General features: G+C 40.4%; 1 protein-coding gene across 1 annotated transcript; it reads left to right on the top strand.

Moving 5' to 3' along the window:
• The first annotated feature begins 5,725 nt into the window (after nucleotides 1-5,725).
• Nucleotides 5,726-26,559, top strand: kcnj16 (potassium inwardly rectifying channel subfamily J member 16). The gene is made up of 3 exons (XM_005913820.2): nucleotides 5,726-5,916; nucleotides 15,893-15,995; nucleotides 23,855-26,559. The coding sequence occupies exon 3, from the start codon at nucleotides 23,865-23,867 to the stop codon at nucleotides 25,113-25,115; it is 1,251 nt and encodes a 416-aa protein (XP_005913882.1). The 5' UTR covers nucleotides 5,726-5,916; nucleotides 15,893-15,995; nucleotides 23,855-23,864; the 3' UTR covers nucleotides 25,116-26,559.

Genomic DNA, 26,559 nt, shown 5'->3' with positions numbered 1-26,559 from the left:
CATCCTGGTTCTGGAAAAACTCATCCAAGAAACAGCTCTATCAGCTGTAAGACTGGAGAAACCTGCAGTCAGCTGAGACTGAAGAAGTTTTAGAGAACACCTGTATGAAGTCTGTCTGTATAGTTAATAAATAATTTTATATTTATATTTTAAAAAAACTGCATGTAGAATTTCTAAAAATATTGCAGACTTTCTCATCAGCTTATTTACAAAAATTGAATTGGGGGCTTTTACACTTTAGATTCCTATACTATTCAGAAAGTTGCTATTAGTTCAGAGTTCCTTAAATGTTCACATTTTCAAGACTCGGGAGTCTTAACAATAGTCACATTAAACCTTCAGTGGTAAAAACTTCAACCACATTACTATCGTACTCCAGTAGAGCTACGTTTCTCAAACCACATGTCAGGTTCAAATGTTTGCGTTTCAGTTGAAATTGAGGCCCGACGCTCTATTTGTCCTCTTTCAGTGTCTTCATGTCGGTAGATAAATGTTTGTCAGGAGACACAAACTGAACAAGAACAAGAAGAGCAGACAGGGTAAGGCTGGCGAGTCAGTAAATTACCTGCAGCTGCTCTGCTTAGTTGGGGGGGTATAAATCTGTAACCACATCAGAAATTATCCATAAAATTTACAGCTTAGGAAAACCATGTGTGTGGCTCTTTAACACTCCTTAACCTACAGAGCGGCCTTTGACGCTGCCTCGGAAAAGACTCTATGGCCAGTAGGAACATTAACTCCCACTCCACAGTGACGTATGGTGTATACATTTTAGCTGGAAGGGAAAAAAAGAGAGGTCGTGTTACCATATGAGTGCAAACTCACATATGCTCCAAAGCAGGTAAATAAACTGATGGAAAAAGCAAATCTCTAAGCAGCCAATCAATCAATTTAATGAGTCTGTGGGACTTAAAGCGAATTCTGAGGACTGGCCAGAATATGGCCCCACTAAAAAATTAATAAATAAATAAATAAAAACACAAATATAGAAATGTGTGAATAAGCCAGAGGTTGTAAAATAGGGAGAAGAATTAACTCTCTCACCAGGACTGGAACCGTTCACACATCTGAGATCAATTAATCTGTCTGACCAGTCATTTCGTCCTCAATGGACTATACTTCTGAGTTACTCTACGCAGCTAGGAACTGAGTAATACGAAGTCTCATAAATGAAAGCTGGTACCCAGCAACCATGTCTCTGATACTGATTTAAAAAATACAATCAGACAATATGACATTAACTAGAGCAGGTTATCTACTAATCGGAGGTTGGTTTGATCTCTGGCTGCTCCTGTCTGCATGGCAAAGTATCCAAGTGTCTTTGCTCTTAGTGCTTAGGCACAGAAAGCATAAAAGCATGAAAAACACGGCCAGCACCAGACGATGGACCTTCTCAGTTAGGCCCCGGCATCTTTACAGTTGCAGGCTCTAAATAAATAAACACATGGAAGCATCATGTTAATGGAATTTGATATGCATGACTCTTTTACTCAATTTAAACAGAAATGCAACAAATTCACTCTAATGATAAATGCAATTTATTATTAAAAAATAAAACAGGCCATTTATGATTTCAAGATTTTGGTTTGTTTTACCAAACTTTATAACTCAGCGTGGCGTGCGTCATATTTTAATCGTAGCCCTTCACTTATTTATTCATCAGTCGGATCTGTCGAGAGCTTGAAAATGAACAAAAAGTGGAAGAAAAGAGAGAGAGAGAAAATGATACTGAGTTTTGGATGTGGCTGAATCAGGTGAAGTAAAAGATAACATAAGTCTGTGGGTCTCAGAGTTGGGCACAGGTGATAAATATAAAGAACAGGGTGAATTAATGTTTTTCTTCTTAGAAAAATAATCAAAGAAAAGTCATTATCATTGACAAACCACTGCAGTAAATTCAAGATACAGTCAGTTAAATGGACTGGTTCTTTTCTTGAATACTCAAACCACAGTATGCAACACGCCTACATCGTTTTTAAAACATTTTTACAAATCCACACAAACATCTTCAGGTATATTTATCTTTTGTGGAACATCAAAATTACGTATTTAAAAAAAAAAAGTCCTCGCTTCATGTGTAGCTTTGCTCTTTTTCAGAGACAGCACACAGAAAGGCCTCAGTCTGGATTTGAAGTCAAGTCCTTATTGCTATGAGGCAACTGTGCTAACCACCACACCACCGTGCTAGACAAGCAGATGACTTGTGACGCACATACGTGACTCATGCTTTCAAAAATTTGTCACTTTTGCACAACAGAGAAAACGATTTAGTTGTGTAAACACATAATCTTGTGCAGATTCAGCAGCTCAATCATGACGTTGGAGTTTTCAAACTATTTCAGTTTGACATATCACATGTTTAGATCGATAAATAGCATCACTCAGGACTGCGTTTACAATAAAGGAGTAAAGAAACTTAGTAACATAAATACAAATAAGTAGGCTGATAAGTACAGCAGTCAGTACGAGTTCTCCTATAGGGGGTCGTGTGACGTAAATGCATGGGAGAGTTGCATATCGCTGGTTGATCTGTCCGCAGTATGAGACCAGTGAAAGCATTAAATGGCGTCAGTGGACGGGAGGAGGTAATAAAGCTGTTTATTGTCACAGGTGGGGTAGAGTGTGCGATGCTGTTGAGGCTGTAGGCCCAGCTGGAGGAACCAGCAGTGTTAAGAATGAAGCCGGGCCGTGCCTGAGGGCCCTCTCCATGATCAACTGGATATGTGACTGCAGCACTGAGACTGTTATTCGTGACTTATTCATTGTAAACATAAATGTTTGAATTTCCAGCTGCTACATAAAAACGATATCAATGACAAACTCCTACTTAAACATTACCATGTGGACATAAACCTTGAAACTAAATGATTTTAGTGGTTGCCAGGTAGAAAAAAAATCTACATCCAGCTAATGAAACTTTGTTATAAATTGAATTTGTTGGGGAAATTCTCTTCTCACACAGATCAGTGTTTCATTTCTTTTCAGACAGAGAAAAATTGAGATTTTTAAAAACTGATTTATTTGGAATTGTAATTCTCATATTTGCTGACTGTGGAGAGTCGAAGTTCTCTTAATATTGTCATCAGTGTTGGGGAGTAATGGAATACCAGTGTTACGTATTTAAAATACAAAATACGTGTAACTGTATTCCGTTACAGTTACCGTTTAAAAGGGTGATATTCAGAATACAGTTACTTTGTTGAAATAAATGGATTCTATTCTATTCTGTAATGTAACGGAATACGTTACATTCACTGAATGTTGGGTGACTGACCGTGGCTCTGAGCCTTCTCCTAAAAACTGCTCATACAGACAAGATGAGTGAGTGCGTGGTGTCAATGACAACCAGAAGCCAAAGACAGTAAATCAACCAAATGTGGCCAGTTGTCTTTGGGAGATTTAGAGATTGGAATGGGAAGGTTGGAAAAGCTCTTTATGCTTTTACATATCTTTCAAAGGCCTGTTTCAGATGTATGCCCCGCCCCCTACACACAGAGTGGAGCAGGCAGTAACAGAGAAAAACTTTTACCAAACTATGAGAACCTCTTATCCAAACTACCTTAAACATGGCATCGCCCTTATCAGGGTGAGATGAAGGTGTAGTTGGGAGAGCCGAAGAACAGATAGATGGATGCACGGATTTATCAGATTATTAGGTTAATTAGTTACAGCTGGATTTCGGACAAAAACTTACAAGGTGTCCAACTATCTACTCGTCAGTATAGAACTGTTCATGTCCCGGATGTAGGTTAATGCACTGTGGCTGCAAATGACACATGGCGTCACTTTTTGGTGCAGCAGAGCGGAGCCTCAAGGCGGAAAGAGAAAGTCCAAGAATCAGAGTTCAAGAGTGACAGAAAGGGGAAACGGTTTGTCTATACTGTGGTGTACTGTACCGGGCTGGTTTGGCAGGCAGCTGTCTTGTGACCCTTTCTGTTCACCACTTGCCCCAGGGTCAGGCCCCAGATGGATCTTACCACACTACCGCACACTGGCAAGGGACTCAGTGCAGCGCTGCAGCGGTTTCTCAGTTTTTCATCCACTGGCTGCTACGCACTGTCTTTTTTCTTTCCTACAGCTGAGCATCTCGATGCAGATCAGTTATCCAGAGCCTATAAATCTCCAGACCTTTCAGCAAAGCCTTTATTGCTGTTCCCCTGTGAGTTGTGCATTCACACAGATGCAGCTTTTCAACGTTTCCTCATCCTTTTTTCACTCAAATGACTCAACACCCACTTCAGCGCTTCCAGAAGAGGAAAATATATTTCCTTTATTTCTGTTTTATGTTGACCGAGGCTCTCGAGTGTCTGGGTTCACAGGGTTTCTTTTGCTTGTTATCCAGCTGCCTAATGCTGAGAGTCCCACAGCACCTCTCATCTTACTGTGCTTCAATGCTTCACTGTGCAATCCTTAATCCTGTCTTTGAAGTTGCCCCTGCTTGTTGCATTATCCAAAACAAATAACCATTATCTGTTTCCTACCCTCGTTCTTTCAATTTGTCATCACTGCGGCCATCTGAGAGAAGGAACGATCAGTAATAGCAGACTTTATTTGCAGTTTCAGAATCTGATAATGAAAGGCCTGCGAGAGAGAACCGAGCACAGAACGTATCTTCGGTTGACAACCAAAAAAAGGTATACATCCCGAAGATGCTGACTAGACCAAAAAGCCAGTGGAAACCATGGAAAAACCCAAATGGCTGGAAACACTTACAAGTCTCTTCCACTGTTTCAATCTACAAATAAACTCCAGAGAATTTTCCAAAGCTGTGCAGAATTGAAGGCCTGACCTTTAATTTGTCTTTCTCATGCTATGTAGACTTGAGTTTAGGATGTGCGACTGCTGTGTTTTAACCAAAGGACCGACGATCGATGTCTACGGACAGTGACAGCATAAGAGAAAAAGTTCATAATGTCATCTGCACAGTATTAGGGATGATGTAGTAGCATGAAACTAGATGGACCGGTACTTGTACAGCACTTTTCAATACAATCACATCCATGCAAGCGTGCTCTTCTATACCTTGTCTAACATTTGCACATACGTACTCACACTCTGACAAATACATTGGAAACAAGGGGTTCTGTAGTTTGCCCACATGAAAATGCAAACTGGTGTAAACCTGGATTGAACCACTAAACTTCTGACTAGCAGACAACCAGTTGCACTTCTTATCTTTTTCATAGTAAATTAGTTGACTTGGAAAAAAAACAACAACACAGAGAGTGCCACCTCATAAATCATAAGAGGAATGCTATTGGGCTGATTCAAAACCAGTTAAAATCGTCTCTACACCAGTATCATTGATGTACTACTGGCAATTGACTGAGAAGCTTCCTTTAATCACCCAAGTAAAGCTTCAACAGTAGCTTCAGAAGCACTGTGCGATGAGCATATTTACCTCAGTTGGTGATTATGCAACTGTTTTAACAAGGCCGAGTGGATGAGTAGCATCCTCTTACACATTCCACTTAGCATGAACAATTTCTCATATTGCTCTCTCAGAACCAAGTGAACCCTTGGAGACAAATACTTCTACTAAATCACTGTAGTAAAACAAATATTTTCTGAAGTTTATTTTCAAATTTTGGGAAGGTTTTCAGCCCCCAGTACCTCTCGCAAACTTGCTCCAGCTTACAGATTGCAAAACACTCAGATGGGACTTTGTCCTCCACGTGCCATCAGGTAAGACATTCCAGGAAGGGGTTTAATGTACAATGAGAGTCTAGAGCACAGACACCAACACAACCTTTGTGAGGAGCAATGCTGCAATGTTTGTTTTTTTTTTTGTTTTTTTTTTAGAGCTAGTTAAATAGTAAAATATGAGGAAAAACATCTGGGGGGAAAACCAAGATCGGAACGCCTCATATAAGCCTCAGTGGCCGCTCTTCTTCTGGACTTGAGTGCATCAAAAAAGTAAGTGACTTTAGCACAAAGCAATAAGGATGTGCATTTGTGGTCTGTGTTGATTTGCGAGCATAAGTTTGTCAGTGAGCTTCAATTCTCATTAAATGTTCTAAACAAGGTTGTTTTCCTGACTCTGAACTCTTCGCCTGTGTTAAAGGCTATTTTTACCGCAGAACAGAGGTTGAAGAAAAACAGAGCCAAGACTTTCTTGATGGAGATTGTGGTTGAATTAGGCTAAATAAGCAAGCTGTAGTCATATCATTGAATTTCGACCTCATGCTAAGATCTGAACAATCGCCCCGCAGAATGCTGTCAATCTGATTGGAAACTTTGGACCTGATATTCAAACCCAACTTGTGAGCCCAAGACCGCAAGACAACTCTTGAAGTCGATGATATTTTTAGTGCAGTTGGAATGAGATTGTTTCAACAAAGATATTTCCAAGAGATTCTGAGAGGTTGAATCATTTTGTCCGTTACAGAAAAAAGAGAGTTTGGCAAGTTAAAGACTGGATGTTAAATCAACGATCAGATTTCTTGAACTTGAAAAGTAATGACATAGTTGTGCAAGAAAGGGAACGGATATGTTACAAAAGAAACAAAACCAAGTTAGCAATGAAGACAGGAAGGTACAGTGGTAGCTCCAAACAAGGCCCCTTCAGACATTAGCATACTAGCTGGGTGAACACAGACATGCTTTTATTGAGGTACCTAAGAGGCTGTTTACACAGCTTGTATAATGGCCAGTAAACAAATAGATTAAGGCAAGTGTTTTTTGTCTGTTTCAGACACCTTAATTTTATAGATCCAAACTCTAAACATGGCACCATAAAACAAAGTTTTATAAAGTATTTAATCTGTGATTAAAACCCCCATAGGCTTATAGAGATTGTAATCTTTTAACATCGTGTGAATTGAGCCTGTTTGATTAACGTCTACATATTCTGTGATGAAATGGACAGAAATGGGGATCACAGTGTTTAAGCCTGGATTGCTGTGGATCCATAGTGGGCACCATAAACCATGCTGTTCCACTCTTCCATTTAGTTTTTGGTGCAGGAAAGTAATAATTTGTGGTGATACATGTGAAAAAGTGGTGATCCTAAAGGGATTGCGTTCAACTGAAAGTTGTAAAAGTTGAAAAGTGGCATTTACTTAATTTGCTTCATGCAGTCATGTCGGTATCTCATTTTGAGCATCGATTATTTCAGATTTACAAAGATGCTGTTGATAGATCTTTATCTCTTCTGCATACAGGTTTATTTCCACAGGTTCAAGAACCAAACACTGTTTAATGTTACGTAGATAAAATTAGGACCACAGACATGGGAAGAAAACATGATGGACTGAATCTGCAGACAGTATCCATGAATCTTTGGTGAATTTCATGGGATAGCACCTCCCAAAACCACAGATGACAGTGGTTCCAACTTTGGGCCCAGCACTTTTGTGGTGTGCAGTTGCCAGGTTATTTGCGCCAGCGCCAGTTGTTATGCAATATTAATGCGCAGAAACATTTCTAGAATAGGCTCAGTGAAAAGCAGTCTCCGCTTTGAGGGAAAAAATATGTAAGGTAGCATTATATCTACACAGGTTAACAAAAAAGTTGATTTAAAAATGCTGATTTTGGTTTTTAAACTCTATAAACTCACATCAGCACATGGACATGCAAAGTCTTTAGGAAAGGGGATCTGATTTTGTTACTGGAAGCTTTCTGGTTTCCATTTGTGGTCAAAGAAATGTTGACCAGTCACGACTGCCTTTGCTTTGGCTGCATGCAGGCAAACAGTTCTTGGCACTAGCTAGATGGCTCTTCCTGTATGTGTTGAACTTGTATGTTTGTCCACGTTAGCTCTAGGAGGTTGGGTTTCTCCCCTAACATCAAAAGCAACACAACAGTTTTGCCAAAGAAATTTGAAATTTTTTCTCATTTAAATGTAAACAGAACAAAATTTCTGAAACACATTTCTTTTTGTAACGTACGACAAAGTCTGCCCCCTAAAAAAGTGGACAGTGTATCCTCGGTTTTAACATAAACCTCATTGTTACAGCCAGAATAATAAAAGGCCCCCCTTAAACTTACTTTTAGTTTAAGTCACCTTGTTCTCCCTGAGTTATTGGTTATGTCATTAGTCCACTAACATAAACTAATGTAAGTCTATTGACCGCAACCAGCCAATCAACCTGATGATGCCACAATCTGTACTGACAGAGTCCCATCTATGTTAGTGTTTGAGATCATAGCTCAATGGTGTAAATTAGCCTTTATACAGGAAGTGCTTCATGTCCACAAAGCTGGAGGGCAAATGGCACAGTCAGTAAGTCTTAAGTTGTCAGTTGATACCTGAAGCTTACTGAAGCTTTTAAGATTTAAACAGAATTGTTGGATTTTAAAGAGTTAATGAAAGAGACAGGGTCAGCAGACAGTTTAATATAGTATATATGAGTGCTAAACGGAGCTTTTAACAGTAGTAAGTTAACTAATGGTTAACTAGCGGCTATCACCTCCTGTCTTCAAAGTGACTTTGATGCATCAAATTAACCATAAAATGCAATGAAATGGAATCGGTCTGTTATCAGTCTGTGAGTGAATGGGATCAAGTTGGCGATTACATGCAATTTGTGATAACATTGCAATTAACTGTGACAAATAACTTGTCTGTTGTCATGTACATACACAAACAGAAGTTCACGCCTAGAAGTCCAGAAGGAAAAATTTTGAGATTTGAAAAAGAAATTAAAAAATTCCTCCACAAATTGTGACATAGTTGCTTCAGGATGGAAATCCAACTGCAAAGCGACATAGGCTTTTGGCAATATTACTTTTATTCAGGAATACAACCAGATGAGTTAAGTTGAGTCAAGTCTCTTTTGCAAAGAGACGCATCGCTGATGTGTTGTGCTAAGACTACATCAGATTGCCAACATATTACAAACAATTTGTATTTATACATTAGATGGGCAGCAAGCAACCACTGACTGATAAGGCAGATGTTTCACACCAGACTCCCTTTCTGACACTTCCCCAAAGGGAGTTATATTTCCACCTTGAACCAAACCAGTGATCTTTTACTTGTAAGGCAAATGTATAAACCACTGCACGACACAACAGAGCTAAATGTCACAGGGCTAAAAATCCCAGTCCAGGAAATAAAAGAAAGCACGCTAAAATAACAATAATACCTCAATAATGATTGCTTTTAAAGTGACGTGCTGTGATTTAAAAATTGGGTTCTGTGCTGTTAATAAAACAGAAAAAAACACCCACCACACAGCGGCTGGTCAGAAGGTGAAGATGCTGAGGAACGATTGATGTTCAGGTACAGGTGGCCCATTGCACTGTGTGCAGCATTATTACTGCAGTCATGCTGTCTTTGGTTCACGCTTGTTGTGTATTTGTGATGCATTTTTAATCACTGGGGAGGTTAAGTGAAGCTAACTTTGAACAAACTAACATTTTGATTGAGGCTACTGTAAATCTATGGCTCATCAGCTTCTTGGATAAAAACTGGCAGTTTTTTTTTGTGACTGAAATAACTCTGAAAGTCAGCCCTGATACAGGTATACAAAGTGTTCAAATCAGGGCCCTGCTTTCAGCACAGATTAGGCCCGCTTGCATTTGGGTGTAACAAAGTCCCAAATGGGGTCACAATTGGCTGTGATACAACAAAATGATTTCTTCATTTGTTTAATATCGTTAAGACAAATATTAAAATGAAAGAGACGAGAAAGAGAAGAGTGAGAGAAGAATCAATAGTGAAGATGGAAACCTACAAAGTTCGCCAAATGGTCCGCTGTGGTTGAGAGCCAGTATAAAGTAGCTGTTTCCCCTGGTGGTGCTGGGCTAGATTAGCGTCACATCACAGCCTCATGAGCCATGACATAAGAATGCTTATGAAACTCACACATGCAGCACATAACAGTTGCTTCTGAATGAAACAGGAGACACAGTGAAATTACTGGAACCTCACGGATCCCCGGCCAGTGTACTCAGCCCAAAATTCCCTCCTGACGATTTAGCGCTTTTTCTTTCTTTCTTTTTCTTTGGTCGGTATATGAGCGTGTGTCTGTGTGTAACTATCTAAATGCAAAAACATTTTGAAATTTCAGCTGTTTTCTATACAGTCGAGTAATACGGGCTAAAGAAAATCTTCTGTAATCCAAAGAAGACTCGGTCACACACGAACACAGCAACTGCTTCAGAGCTGCCCTCAGAGCAAGGCTAAGCAAGGCAGCGTGTCTTAATCGGCGTTTGTCTTCAAGCAAAACTGACTGCAGCTCAAAGTGACGCTGCAGTGACTCACCAACGTTTCCTTTGCACGCCTGACTTTAGAAGCCGAAAAAACTTCACACCCCGCGCATATTTTTTTTCTAAATGATTAACGTGTGAGGAACTGCATCAGTAAAATCTTGTTTATATACCTTATAAATATTACATTCATTCAGCTTAGGGAATTAATGTTGTAGTGGAGGAACTCCTCAAGCTGTCTGGTGTTCATTTCATTTTTGCTCCGTTACCAAGGAAAACTGAGTAATTCCTTAATCTGCAAACAATTATAAGATCACATAGCAAAGCAATGGTCACTGAAAGAGCAACAAGAGAAAACAAAAAGAAAAACCAAAAACTTGAATTCATGGACTCATGAAGATTTTGACTGTTTTTAAAAATAAATAATTAGGAAAATTAAATAAAAAGCTGTTCGATGTCTACTGGTTAAAACGTCAGCAGGAAGTTTTAAGTCTTTTTTCTAACTTGAGCCAACGCCACCAGCTTATCCAAAGCCCCAGCTGCCAATAAAGGAGGGAATACCATCCTCAGCCATTCCAGATGTAAATGCACTTCCTCTGGAAAAATGTGAAAACTTTTTCTGATGTTCTCCTTCACCGCTCGTGTTGACCAGCTGTGTAGTCAACCTTAAAGTGCAGAAAGCTAATGTCTTCAGTTCGGTTTGGTTCCCCTGATCATCGGTTGCACCTTTAATGTCGGCACGCTCGGGTACCCCGTGGTGGAGGCTTGGAAAACTTTCTCTGGTGCTTTTATTTATCACTAAGCAGCTTTCCCCCAGATGAGTCAGTTTTTAAAAATCTTGTTTCCAGTTCTGTGATAAATCCATGGTGGTGGGTGGTGGCTCATCATAAGCCTTTGAGCATGGACTATTACTGAAAAAACTTTTGAGATTTTTCAGGTTTTCATATTGCTTTAAAGAGTTAAATACTTGATTTTGCCAATGTTTATTTATGATCTGCGCTTCTGTACAAGTTGAATAAATTCTCCACCTGAGAAAAGGAGAGAGATTGCGTTCTCCGCTGAAGTCATGTAGCGAACATGAACGACAAGCACGTGTAATCAAGGTGAAATCGGAGCAGGATGTCCAGCGCGGCGGCTCCTGCTCTAACAGTCATTATCACTGAACTGCAGTGAACCAAACCTCAGCAGCTGTTAAACAGCTTCCTACTGCAACACTGTTTGTTTGCTTATTCTCCCTTTAAGAAGAAGATACACTCTGGATCATTTCATGCCAACTACACAGCCTCACAAATGCCGGTATACACACTACATGCATGCAATCTTTCACACACACACACGCTGCACAGATGCTCAAGAGATACACACACGCAAACACAGACATGCACACAGAGGAAACAAATGTGGGATTGGGGCCACGGCCAGATTTACCATCAGGACTTCCTGAGTGGACACCCAGAGGCACATCCCATAAAAGGCAAAAAGAAAGTCCAAAAAATGAGGAGAAAGTAAACAGCTTTTCCTCTCGATGCACAGTTTAAATGCATATCACATAATAAATGTAGATTTTGCTAGTCGGCACGTTTCAGAAGTACATGTTTTAGTCTAAATGGGAAATTCAAGATCAAGATAAATAAATCAGCATAAAACTGAAGCCTCACTTAAAATAAACATTAAATTATTCAGAAAATGATGTCTACCCCTTTTCACCTTTTCTCTGATGCAGTCTGTCTGTTTAAAGCTGCTACAAGAAAAGATTTTGGCTGATCTTTTATCATTTGAAAATCTCTTCCTTTTTCTAGAACTTCTTTGGAAGCATCTCTGCTCAGAAAGCAGCCAGTGTCTGCATTTCACACCCTGAAATCTTTCTGGCCTCTTTAATTTTGTGCCTTGGCTTTGCAAGCGGACGTTTGATCAGAGCCCCGTGCACACTGTTCTCATGTATTTTTGTGGATCATTTTTATTGGGAACAAATTATTTCTTTTTCCTGGAAATGAGGTGATTTGTTATGGGTCTGCGTTTTGCTGAGACCCCTGTTAACCCACCAACTTCATGCACACGTAACATTAGCATGCACGCAGACACAAGGGAACACACACACACACACACACACACACACACTAAAATGTGTTCACTTTCAAAAAATGCAGTCAGGTTCATAAGCAGAAAAACTGGCAGACATACTCTTAGACACCCAGAGGAATTTAATGTGAGGACCCCCCACTGTGCCCCAACTAGAAAAATAAAAGCACTGAGTCATTTCATGTACTTTGCCTTCTGAGTCTGCAGATTTTGCTAAGGTGTCAAATAACTGGCATTAATGTGTTTTCCTGCAGCAGGAGCCAGTGAACATATAGTGCTGTCCCAGCAAAACAGTGGAGGGTTAAGTTCACAACCAAAATGAACCACAAAGTCCAGCAAAATGATGTTTTCTATCATGATAAACAACCTATACAAGCACATGTTCCTCTTCCACAGGATGCAGAAGACATGGCACAAACTAACCGGCTTTTTGTGTGGAAAGTTTCTTTCATTCACTTTTTACTGTTGTTTTGGTACAGTAAGGAAAAGATCATTCTTTTACAGGGTAAAACTCAGTTTTCTGGGTTAAAATATTTTTAAAAGATTTGTTTTATCACGCTGTTTGAAAAGCACACAAAAAAACTGTTGATAAGTCTTGTCTCTGCAGGGGGAAGCCAACAACAAGCTTTCCTCACATGCATCATTGTGTTTTGATTCAGTCGACGCAGAAATGAAGGAGTATTCACAGATGGGTCGGCTGACGAAGCGTTTGTGCGTCAGAGTGAGAGAGGTCTGATAAAGGAGATTTGATCTTTTTCTGAATGGTTAAAAAATATGAAAATCAGTGAGTTTCCCCTACACTGAGACTAAAGGCTGCTATAACATCTTTTAACTATTTTTTTTTTTAACTACATGAAGGGTACTTCATACTTAGAGCTTATTTCCAGCTCCCTATTTCTCAATACTAGAGCAGCTTTGCATGATTCACAATTCAAAGTAATCCTCATATATCTTATTAGCAGGTAAATATCTGCCCTCACTGACATCATACAGAGCCAAGAGTAGAAAAAACTATTCGGCTGTGTGATGGATGAATGTTGGAGCTCAGCTGTTTGGACAGTGACTTAAAGTTAGGGGTGTGGTGACAGGTGTGCTAACATAAGGTAGCTGATGGCTCTCAGGTGGGCCTCACTTCCACCAATTCCCAGAACTGGACCTCATGATTGTGTTTGCTGCTGTGCAGTACAGAAAGTTTCCACTTCTTCTATTTTTTCCAATCTGTTTCTTAAGACTAATGAGCAGGTATCTGTGTCCGTGCATGACGTGTGACTCTAATAGATGCATCTAGCCGGGCAGTTAGTTCGGGACATGGCACCCCGCTCTCTTAATAATAATGGATTGCATTTATATAGTGCTTTTCGGGGCCCTCAAAGCGCTCTTGTCCAAATATGGTCACTTGTGACTCCAAATGAAAACAACATGGCACCAGCAAAGCTTCAAAATGAAGTCCAGGAACCAGTGAGTAGTAACGCTTTGGCTACGTCTACCTTTTGTTTGGAGCAGTGCGAAGCCTGAGCTTTTGGCTCATAGGGATTACGTACCCATGCGCTGACCTCACTATTTAAACCATTTAATATGAGCATCCACCGTCTGCACAGAACACGAGGCTAGCTGTAATGACAGGTATACTTAAAGGCACAAGTCAGTCTTTCAGCCATTTGTGGCATCTACTTGCCACTATTCATACTATAAACACTTAAGGGGGTTATTGACCTAACAGCAGGCTCTAATTTCCATAGTCCCAGATTTGTTTGTAGCTATATGAAAAGGATTGCATTGCATGTACTATCAAAGTAAGATTTATGAATGCTTTCTCCACCACCACACACAGGCTTGCAGGCAAAAGAATTCCCTGTTTGAAACCTGAGTCATGCTTTAGGTCCTGGAAGAAGATTGAAATAGCAGAGCAGTTATTAAGTAAGAGATTAGATGTTTGAGTTGAGCGCTGGGAATAAGGGAATTTACACTAGACCTTTCAAAAGGAGAGGCACAAGAAAGCACTGAGTTCACCAGTTGTTAACTCGTTGTTGTGAACGCAGGCGGATGAGCTAAACGTTGTTTTCTTTTTCGTGCACAGCCAAAGGCCGAAGAGAAGGACTGATTCACAGGCTGACACCAAATAAACCGATTCCTCGTCAACTAAGGAAAGTTGCGAGGAAACATCAAACCTCACAGGTAGAGGTCCCACGCCATCACTCAGACAGAGACTCCACCTGAAGCATAATAACGACATAAATGTATGACGAGCGGTGAAATCAAAAGGCTGAGAGCTTTTTGAGATTGTAAAGATGACGTGAAGAAAGTGACATGGCAACCAAGCCTCCAATAAAGCTCGTCCTTGGAAACATTTAAGTTAACATTCTGCTGGCTGTTGCAACATTTTTAGAATTATTACCGTTTCTGCTGGTGTTGTTACCAGCAGATGTTCATGCATGTGCTCCTTCACACTCTTACCTGTAACATTCTCAGTGTGACCGCTCCGGCCTTGTTATTATGCACTGTTTTTTGAGCCTCCTGTTCAAGTCCTATAAATCACAGCTAATCCCATAACACACTGGTTATGGGTTAGCGGCTACGTTTTTACTGTTCTGCATTTTCTCCGTTCACGCTTGCTGAATCAGTCTGATGAAATTTGTAACCAAAATCATTTCAGGATGCATAACAGAAATGTATTTACATATAGTCAAAAGAACACTGATGTGTTGCATTTATTTATGATGTATCTAACAGCACGGCTATAGTATAAACCTCCAGAACGGAGCAGGCATCAATGAGAACAGATATGACTTTGATTAAGTCAGACACAGAGTGCACTTGGGTTGCAAAGCAGCTTGCAGATGCATATCAAGGTTACTCAAGCACTAATCTTACCTGTATTTTTTTTTTTTTACAAATTTTTCTAAATTGTGTGTGTGAGTGTGTGAAACTAAAAAATATTGTCTTTAGACAGATATAAAATGTTAATGTTTAGTTATGTAGAAAGTACCATCTACAGCAGATGAACAATACCAAAAAATCAGGTTCTTCAAAAACCTGAGAGACCTGAATATCTGACCCTTAAATTGATCCATCTAATGTTCACTAACGCCTTGTCAGAAATGCTCTCTAAACTGATTCAACAGGTCTGATTGAATCCAAATTTTTAATTTCTGTTTCAAGTCATCATCAACATGTATGGAGGAGAGAGGTCCAACAGCATTTGTGAAACACAGTGGAGGCTCTGTCATAGGCTGCATTTCAATCAGTGGTGTTGGAGACGTCGTCAAAAACTAGCGGAACAATGAGCAGAAAAGTACTGTGATTTTGTGATCCACCATGTAATATCATCTGGAAAGCATCTGATTATCAGAGACTTATTCTTTTGATATGCCAATAACTGAAACACTTTAGTGTTATTAAAGCAGTGTGGGATCATCTCGACAGAATGGAACAAAAGGAATAAGGTGTGGCTCAAGACTTTTGCACTCAGCTGTGTGCATTGTATTAACTGATCTGGACATGCAAAACAGAAACATGTGCGAAACCCAAGTTGTATCTACATGTACGCACTCCTGCCCTCCTTACTCTGCATAGACACGCCTTCAAAATTACAAATGCTCACCTGCCTGTGTGACATCACAAGATGCTAAAGGGAGGTGTTAATCTTTGTTTTTTACAGTGGCGAGTGGGCTGGTTCATTCCAGCAGGTGGCTGCTCGGAGAACCTCTCAACCCAGGTACAGACAGTCCTGCACTCTGATCAGCATTTAACTTTACAGAAAGGTAAGAACTGATCTGTCAAGTCTTTATATTTTTACTGTTTTGCTAATCAGAAATGTCAGTGTCAGAGTGTCAAACTGATCTGCAGGCCTGATGGAACTGACATTAAATATGGATTTAGAGACTTCAAAGAATAAAAGAAATAATTTTAATCTACTAGATAAAAATGGTAAAACGTCTTTGCCCATTTAGCTAATTCCCTACTGTATACTATATAAGCACTGGTGTTACCTATTGGTTGCCTGAGGCTCTTATAATTAGATGAATAACTTCTACTGCAAGAAGTACGCAGAACAATTGGTAATCTGAGCTTCAGTAGTACGAGCAGGAACACGACGCCTGGCTGTTTAAAAAAAACAAAGTACATGACGAGATGTGGTCAAGGTGATAAGTAATGCTTGTACTCGTGTTTCACAACGAAATCTGATTTTGCCTGGAGGGTTACTTTAAACATCACATGTGTTTTAAGCGATGCAGGAAATTAATTTCAAAAGTAAAGAGATGAGGTGAATGTAAGAGGTGGCACGGCTCATCACAGCAGCACTGACTGTTTTATAAATATGTGTCTATTGAACATTCAAACAAGCAAGAATGCAGACTGCAAAGGTCATGCCGGTTATGGAGAAAGATCGTGCAGTTGTAGCAAAATTTAAAAGTCACACAACACATTTAAATTAAATTACCCAGGTCTACAATTAAAAAAAATAAGTCCTGAACAATGACACTGTAATAGGATGGTAGAAACTAGAATTAGTAGAAATATACTGAAATATGAAGAACTGTCTCTGATGAAGCAAACACAAATCCAAACACGTGTTTCGTTCATGTGGTATTTGAAGCATGAATAAACCATTAACCTTCAGGAGTGGGCTGCTTAAAAATGACCAACATCCTTTATTGTGCATTTAAAAACTTCGGGCACTAAACCTCCTGCAGCAAGGCTCAATGACAACTGAATGTAAGTCTAAAGGGAGCTGGAAATATTCCCAAAAGATTGGAGGCTTTGAAGGTCATTAGAGGTGGCAGAAAGCTCCGGGGTAGAGTTGAGCTAGCCACCCGTATACACGGTTCTGTTTCAGTGAACCGCAAATGGGTGGCACAGTGTCATTTGCAGTAAGTGAGCATGTAATGGAGTTGTAAGTGCCCCGAGCAAGAGAGGAAACAAGCCAATTGCCCAAGTTGTTTCCAGAGTTCATCCTTTGATTCTTAGACATTTAGGCTAAATTTAGAACACAAAAGGATGCTATCAAAAATGTTTGCAAAGATAATGACATAAACCTCAGGAATATGAAGTATCACAACTCTGAGTGCAGTGGAAACGTCATGCCAAAGGTCAGGATGTGTTTTGGTTGTTCTGTGTGATGCTGTGTTTTGTACACAGAACACAGAATTAAGCAAAGTGGTTGTGGTGAAAACAGCCCAACCTCATGAGTCAACATCTCACAGGGACCTGCGAGGCCTGTCTGAATGCCGCTGTAGTCGTTGCTAAGAATATTCCGACGACTGTCTATCATTTCCTAGAGAAACAAAGCAATCTCAGATTACAGTACAGTATATTCATCGCATGACTGCAACAGGTTTTGTTTTTCTTAGTATCTTGAAACATTTAAAAACACATTGGGCCCTGATTAAAAGGTCTTTTCATAGCCTGACATTCCACTTCCTGTTATGATCAAATTCACTCTGACAACACTTACATCACCTTAAGAAATGTCAAATTAATAATGCAGTAATTATATTTATTAGCTGACCACATGAAACAAGATGAAAGTATCTTAATTTAACTTGTCTGCTTGTGTTACTCTTAAAGAGCAGTTTTAATGACTCCATTTAATATTCGTTGTTAGATTCGTTTTCATCGTGTCCTGGTGTCTAGACTGAAGGAGAAGAAAAAATATTTCTTAACAGTAGCTGCAAAACATGTGAAGATGTACATTACCTAAATCTAATGTGCATTTTCCCAATTTGTGTACGTGGCCAACAAGATGTTTACCATGTTCATTTTAATTTGTATTTTTTTTATTTGAAATTTTTCTGAAATTTTACATTCAAACCAGCTTTATTTACACAGCACCAAATCAGAGCAACAGTCACCGTAAAGCATTTTTTATTATAAGATAAAGATTGTACAATAATACAGGGAAAACCGCAACAATCGGGTGATTGTATGAAACAGTTTTGCGACAGTGGGAAGGAAAAACTCCCTTTCAAAAGGATGGGCTGAGGGGAGGGAGAGAGAGAGCCAGATATTGAGAATAACTGATGATTAAATGCAAAGGGGAATAAAAATATGTGAATGAACAGGAAATGCTCAGCAGCCCAGGCCTATTGCAGCATAACTAACATACACACGTTATCTTTCTTATGCCAGGATTAATATGCACCATAAATGTCCATTATTTTTTTAAATTGCATAACCAATGCAGGGATTTGGTGGGGTACACCCTAGACAGGTCACCAGTCTATCACAGAATTAACACAAAGACACTCATTCATACTCTCAATCATACTTTCAGCCAGTTACAGCCAATCAGTTAATCTAAGGTCATGTCACACAGACCTTGAGAGTCGTGGGCGATTGACTGCCAATCACGGGCCACAAGAGACAAAGCGGTATTTCCCAAACAGTTAGCGAGTTGTTGCTGGCAGTCACTTATTGCTAAATCCCGGTGAAGCATGCCTAGAGACCGGTCAGTGACGCGCCCAGTGCATATAATGCTACTTACTGCACATAATGTCCCCCTGTATAGAGTCACTAAATGTATATAATGTTCTCTCCCTTTTTGCACAGTCGAGGAGTGTGTCAGGATACATGTCACTGCGTGTTGTACTCTTATAACTATGCATGTGACAAATAAAGGATCTTGAATCCCAACAACTGATGCACACTACAGAAAGAATGTGTACTCCACAATCAGTTGGCAGTTAGTTACTGTAGCTTTAGTAGCATATGGTGCTGCACCCAAAATGTCCACACAGAAAGGAGCATGATGGCCACTGAATTCAAACCCAGAATCTTTTTTGGTGTGATGTAGCAGTGATAACCACTGCAGCACCCTGCAACTTATATATGTATACCTAATAATGTGTATCATGCAGCTCGAGAGCAAAAGTCAGGACTCATGTGCCTAAGCTAGAGCTGGGCGATAGAACGATAACGATATGTATCGCGATATAACTTTTACTCGATAGAGAAATTAAGCTATCGCGATAGACCTCGCCGCTCTTGTCCTCAAAAAAAAAAAAAAAAAAAAAAAAGGTCAGCCAATCCAAATTAAGTAGCGCAGAGCCGAACCAATCACAGCCGCAGCGTCACGTCGCGTGACTTGTTACGTACAGCACAAGTGCCAAGCCGCACGTGTGTTTGTTTGGGAAGCAGCCAGCGGGTAATGGAGGAAATGAGTGCGCCGACTAGAAAAATCAACCGAGCGTGACCGAAGAGAAAACAGATGATGGTTCCAACGCCGGAGAGATTGTCGAACGGAAGAGCCATAGAAGTTCCGTAGTGTGAAGGTATTTCGGCTATTTCAAGTCTGACAAAAAACAGAGTAGCGTGCACTGTAAATTGTGCCGAAAGCAAGTCTGGAAATACAATAAACTGGTGCATGCGTCACACTGTGCGCCACGTTATTGTTTCGGTGAAATGAATTTCTACAATACTGTTACTGTTAATTCTACTCTCTGCAGTGTTTAAATGCTTACATATACACACAGTTACTGTCCCTCCACACATACGACTCGGTTCTGCTTCTATGCCCCAGCTTTGTTTACTTTTTCCCACCGAGGCTTCTAGACTTCTGATTGGCCAACATTTCTGCACGGTTAGGAATATATCGCCACCTGCTGCTTTGGCATGTTCCTAGCAGCGTTTTCCTTCATTTCTGCCTTTATGTGTGGACGGGATTATTTTTTAAAACGAAAACGGAAAATCTCCGTTTTCAAAAATACCCGTGTACGTGTGGACGTAGCCTCAGTCTCTGACTGGAAGCGCTAATTCGTCATTCGGCTTTTGTCAGACTAAAGTAACTGTTAAAACTGTTTGAAAAGCTAAGCTATACAACAAGGAGAGATTGAGAATTTCCTTTTAGTTCTCAGTTTATTTGATATTGACAATAGTTAGTCAGTTTTGTCTGTTCTTCTGTAAAACAAACTAAGATTTATTTTTAGAATTAATATTTTGTTTCTAAGTGGAATTGACAATTTAGTCTGTTTCGTTTGTTCTATTTTGAAACTTAAACGCTTTAGCGGCTGCCTTTTGTGTAGTTTGCAATATTTGCCTTTATTTATCTGAAAAAGTCTCATGTTCCTTAAGTACATCTACCCTGTTGAACTTATTATGGGAAATAAATATTTAAATAAAAACAAGCTGCTGATTATTTCACATTTTACTTGTGAGCAACGGCACATTTAAATCTTACAAATATAGTTATTTGGCTTATATCGTGATAGATATCGTTATCGACTGAAATGAAAAAAACATATCGTGATATGAAAAAAATCTCATATCGCCCAGCTCTAGCCTAAGCCCATGAATGCTACTAGTCCTGAGAGTGGACATTCTTCAGTGAAAACGCTGAGATCTTGCAGAGAATCACTGAGAAGTTTGACAGACTTGGAGCTGCTAAAAGAAAAAAGCAGCACGATTACCAAAATAAAGTCAGATTTATTCATTTGAACACTACGAATATCTAAAAAAAGAATAAATATCTTAGCAGTCCAGCTATTCAGTCATTGAAATTGTTTTACATATCTTGGTATGGACCAAAGTGGTGGACTGACTTACTGTATCTAAGTCTGAAACGACCAGTGTTCAGTAACGAACGTGGATGTAAACTGAGTATTTGTTGGAAGCTTAAATCTATACGACTAAAGAAAAGTATCAAATACATGAATCGTTTGGCACATCTTAATGAACATTCGATGACTGCCTTCACTTTTCTAGTGTTCTGAAAAACATGGGAACTAAAAGTTAGATTTCAAATTGATAACCTACAAATGAATCAGTAACTCAGTGTCAGTTACTTTCCAGTAGGAAGCTGCACTTTTCTCCTTTTGTATTATCAGGGTATTTAGGAAGGGATTATGGGAAGCTAACAGGACGTTGTTTCTATGACCTCATGGAGCGAGCTCCATGCTCTGGCAGTGGGGATGTTCACTGTGGCCAGAAGAAAGTGGAGTCTGTGACTGGAGCCCGGTTCACTCAGTCAGATAGCGGTGATTCAAAACCCATTTGTTTTGGGCGTAGAGGATGCTCTCAGTGGTTTGGCTGTGATTGATCCTTCCTCTGCCCGTGATCGCACCATGACACTATTCCAGTTTCCACATTAATTTTTCCCCTGCTAACTTTGACCAGTTCAATGCAGTGGTGTTTCCTTTATTGGCCCTCTGACAGTACTTTGACCTCCACCCAGAAAAAAAAAGGATCTTGGGCCATTGATTTTGGACAGCAGCAAAACTCTGCATGGAAATATGTGCAAAAGACATTAATCTGTGGCATAAAACAAGATAAAACAGCACAATTCACATGAAATCTTCTGTTTGATGCATTTTCAGAACTTTTAATCGTCTAATGATGATTACCGTAATAGATGAGCCTTTAATGGATTTATTCCACTACTGCCTGAAGGTGCATGAATGCCATCACCTTAGCAATGGCTTATTAAACAAAAACTAAGTAAGAAGCTAAAAGAAGTGGCAGCTCGAGCAAGCACTGTTGCAGTGAGTTTTGTATCTCCAGGCAACTGCCCCATTAGGATTAAACATATTAACACAAATAGCAGGAAAAGTGGGATCATTCATGGTAAACATTCCCATATTGCTGCCTAAAAATACACCTTCAGAACAAATCTACAATGAAGACAAAATTATAAAATACCACACAAATGACATAACCTTGGAGATTACCAACTGATGTTTCAATACAGGGAGACCTCCACTCTTAATTGATTCCTCCAGCATCAGAGTCTGGAAAGAGAGAAAGTGGAAAATGGAAGAGGGCGGGCGTTTTACTCTCACAGTAAAAAGCCCTTTGGGATGTTCCAAATGAGGATGTTAAATAATTAAACAGCTTTATGTATATCACATCTCTGCTTCTTGTCAGAAATTAATCGTGACACCAAAAACACTCAATAGCTAATTAGCAGTAGAGTCAAAATTAATTCAGTTTGTCTTTATGAATGGTAACAGTAAATGGATCGACTCTTATCTAGCACTTTGCTACTCTCCTGAGGCAGTTTGAACATGGATATGGAGCTGAATATAAATGGGGATATTTCAGGTGCATGTGCAGAAGTGTAATTAGAGCCTTAACAAAAATGTGCATTTTCGTGTCACAATTTTTGGACTCCTGATTTAGGTCAGACATCAGACGGCGGCTGTTCAGTCTGCAGACTTGTCCGTCTGCTTGTCTGTCTGTTGGCTCCAATTGTCATGACCTGCATTACTCTAATGACCTTCACTCAGGTTTTGGGTCAATTTAACTACAATACCAACTGCACAGCTCTCAGTCCAAAGTGGCAAACTATAGAAAGCTGTTGATTTTAACACTCTTGTCAGGAACTGATTCAAAGTTAGTTAGGAGGTAAATTCTAAAGATCTGGGAGATACGATTATCCATCCTGTCATGAACTGAAAGGTTCGCCCAGTTAAGTGGACCCGAAAATGCAGACAAACACAGGCGAGGAGTGCTTTACAGTGATATTTAATTGGAACAGTGACCTAAAGTAACGAGTGAGGCCCAATAAGGCTAGTTGCAGGAATGGGGAAGAGGTCAGAGAGCCGGGGGAATATTCTGTAACAGAGGGAGAGGTAGTTATAGTCTGAAGAGAAAACTGGAGCTTGATCGTTAGAAACTGAAGAATTGTTTGCCTTACTGTGCCAGTCCGGGTTAGTATCACTGAGGGGAGGGGAGATAGGTCCGTGGAAAGCGTCTGGAGGGTCTCAAGCTGAAGCGTGGAGGTCGGAGGGCAGGCTGGGAGACAGAGACTGTCCAAGTAAGGTGAAGCCAGGGTTGGAACTCCGCTGAATGAAGGGAAGACAGAAATTACTCCAAGAGATAAATCACACGAGGACCACCACGAAGGGTAAACGTCATTTATCGCCAAGAAGAATAGAACAAACTGACGAAGAGGAGCCAGTTGAGTCAGCTTAAGTAGATCTCCCGCTGATTGCTCGCAGATGAGGCTCAGGTGAAGCACTGAAGTCTCCGCCCCCAAGGGATGGCTCAGCAGCCAGAAGGAAAACCACTCCAGGCACTCCCACAGACCATGACACATCCAGCCTTTCTAGCTTAAAAAAAACCCCCAAACAAATGATTTTATTATCATTTAATTTAATTTTTTTGCTATTTTCAAGATTAATCTAAAGAAAAACATCCTGAAGACAGTTGATTTGCACAAATATCCTGTTTTATCCGCCCAACAGGCCAAAAAAATTCAAATATACTGTTTAAAGTAAGGTAAGAGCAGGGAAAGCAACATGTTCTCATATTTTAAAACCATCATGCAAATGATGGTTTATGGTTGGATCTTTCCTTTAAAAAATACTTAAGTGGTTATTCACTGACAATATCAGAATATCCATCGTTCCATATGTTTTGTGAACTGCTTATCCCTTACAAAGACTCTCCAAGCTGACTTTGGACACAAGGTGGGATAGATCTCAGGCAGTCCATGGGGAACCATTCACTTTCACATCCAATCCTAAAGATATTTAGACTCACCAATTAAACCGAGCAGAAGTTCAAACCAGGAACCTTCTAGTCATGGTACTAACCACCTTGCAACATCAAAGAATGATCTGTTATTGTCTTTGTCATTGAATTTGCATTTTTGCATATAATATCTTTGATATGTTCCCTGCAGCCTCTGGAAGATGCATCACAGACAGTATACATCTGTGAGCCACACTGATGAAATCCCCATGAAGACCGAAAATGGACCCCGACCCAACAAATACCGCTACGTACGTAAAGAAGGCAGCTCTAACATCATGTTCCGCCATGTTCCTGAGGAGAGGCTGCTGTTTGTGACCGACATCTTTACCACCTTGGTGGAGATCAGATGGAGGGTGATGTTTCTGATCTTTGCTCTCTCTTACATTCTGTCCTGGCTCTTTTTTGGAATCCTCTTCTGGGTCATCGCTCTCGCTAACGGAGACATCAAGGATCCCAACACTGAACCCTGCGTGTTTGAAGTCCGCAGCTTCACAGCCGCTTTCCTCTTCTCGCTCGAAACTCAGACCACCATTGGTTACGGATTCAGAGGAATGTCTGAGAACTGCATGCATGCCATCATCATCGTCACCATACAAGACGTCATGAGCTGCTTCATTGATACGTTCGTCATTGGAATTGCTGTTGCCAAAATGGCCTCGGCCAGAAAGAGGGCGCAGACGGTGGGCTTCAGCAACCGTGCTGTCATCAACCTTCGTAATGGTTACATTTATCTTTCCTGGAGAGTTGGGGACTTCCGCAGGTACCACTTGGTGGAGGGGACAGCTACCGCCCAGATAGTCCGCAGTACGATGCACGCCACTGGGAGAGTTGATGTGACTTATGAAGACTTGGTCATCCAGCAGAAGGACATCATCCTCGCCACACCAACCACCATCTATCACAAGATTGAACCTGGCAGCCCGCTGTACTCCATGACTTATGCCGATCTGCAGAGAGCAGACTTTGAACTGGTTGTGTCATTTACCTACACAGATGACTCCACAGGTATTCTGCATCAGACGCGAACCTCTTACACTCCAAACGAGATCCTCTGGGGTCAGCTGTTCCAGGAGATGATCAGAGTCGGCAGGAAGAGCTACAGGGTGGATTACAACTTGTTCCATCGCACTGAAAAGATACACGTCCCCCTGGTTAGCGCTAAGGAGTTCGAAGAGAAGAAGCAACTGCAGCTCACACGACACTCACCTCGACATTCACCCAGCTCTTCGCTCCCTTCACAATCGCCATCTCAGGATCACCGTGATAAATATTTGAAACCCCCGATGGTAAAGGTGGAACTTGTGAGTGACAGCCAACCTATACCAAGTGTTGCACCATCTCAATCAGACAATAGTCGGGAGCAAGAAACTCTGACTCAGCCAAATAATCAGTCAAGTGAAGAAAATTGAAAGCAAAGCTGTGAAATTCTATTTCATCAAAGAATCCTGCAATGGTGTTCATGATGGGACAAAGTTTGAGCTTGTGCAGCTTGAGAAATTGATAAATAGTTTCAAATATAGACAGGCTTTTGGAAATATCACTTGACTTTACAAAAGTAGGTGACGATAGCAGGTATGGTGATCCAGATTCTGAAGTTCTAACCTCACAGAAGCTTGATAAACCCTTTGCTTTATGTACAAGCAGCTGGACGGTCCTTGTGGCAGATAACACAGTTAAAATACCCAGTGCTGTCAGCAGACAGAGGTCATGGTTCTAACTTTTGTTGAAGCCTCCCAATATAAGACCTCACATCTTCCCCATTGAGCGTGGCTTGGTACATCTTAATTTTATTTGTTTTAATATTTTGCAGGAAGATGGTAAACGGCCTGTATTTGTATAGCGCTTTACTAGTCCCTAAGGACCTCAAAGCGCTTTATACATCCAGTCATCCACCCATTCACACACTGGTGATGGTAAGCTACATTGTAGCCACAGCCACCCTGGGGTGCACTGACAGAGGCGCCACCGGGCCCTCTGACCACCACCAGTAGGCAACGGGTGAAGTGTCTTGTCCAAGGACACAACGACCGAGACTGTCCAAGCCGGGGCTCAAACCGGCAACCTTCCGATTACAAGGCGAACTCCCAACTCTTGAGCCACGATCGCCCCATGTGACCAAAATTGTATAAGCAGCAAAGAAATTTCATGAATGAAATGTACATCTTCCACTTTTGAACTAATGACTTTTACCGTTTCTGTGTCTAAACACGGGCACAACAATGCAGTGTAAACACAAACCATTGTTTGGCTTATTGTCAAAATAATACTGATAGTACAGCACCTGAGCAACATTTTTTACCGCTTATTAGGTGGAGTTCTTAAAACTAGAGTTCACAGGATCAGAACATTTATCTGAAAAACACTGGAGATGAGTTCATCCACGCTCGACTACACTGGGGTACAACCAGGCTGCAATAACCACAAGCACGTAACTGTGATTACTGATTACCATGCTGACTGGATTGGGTTAAGTGGGTGTCACTCTGTGTTAAAAACACAAAGTTGTAAAACTTGCACTGAGAAATTTTTATGAAGCAAAAATGATCATATGTATGTGTCCTTAAGGTTAAAAAATGAGTAATTATGAGCCAGGCTGAGATAATCAAGAACAGCCTCTAAAGGGGAAGGCTATATGACTTTGACTCAAGAGGTCAAATATTTAATGTAAAGTTTAAAGTCTTGGCGTTGCTGATGGCAAATAAATTGAAGTCATGCAGGTGACTACAGTAACATCCCATATTATGATGTAAGTCAAAGTTTATATAACACACAGGGAAAATGTTCTGTTCTTCTATGTTTGTGGTGGAGGAATCTTTGTTTAGTAATTTTAAATAAAACCTGCTCGTCAAGCCA

This window comes from Haplochromis burtoni, unplaced genomic scaffold (assembly GCF_018398535.1).
Source record: "Haplochromis burtoni strain Fernald_Lab_line unplaced genomic scaffold, NCSU_Asbu1 Contig_6, whole genome shotgun sequence".
Lineage (NCBI taxonomy): Eukaryota > Metazoa > Chordata > Actinopteri > Cichliformes > Cichlidae > Haplochromis > Haplochromis burtoni.
Note: the sequence above shows the minus strand (reverse complement) of the source record. Positions and strands in the feature narration are given on the sequence as shown.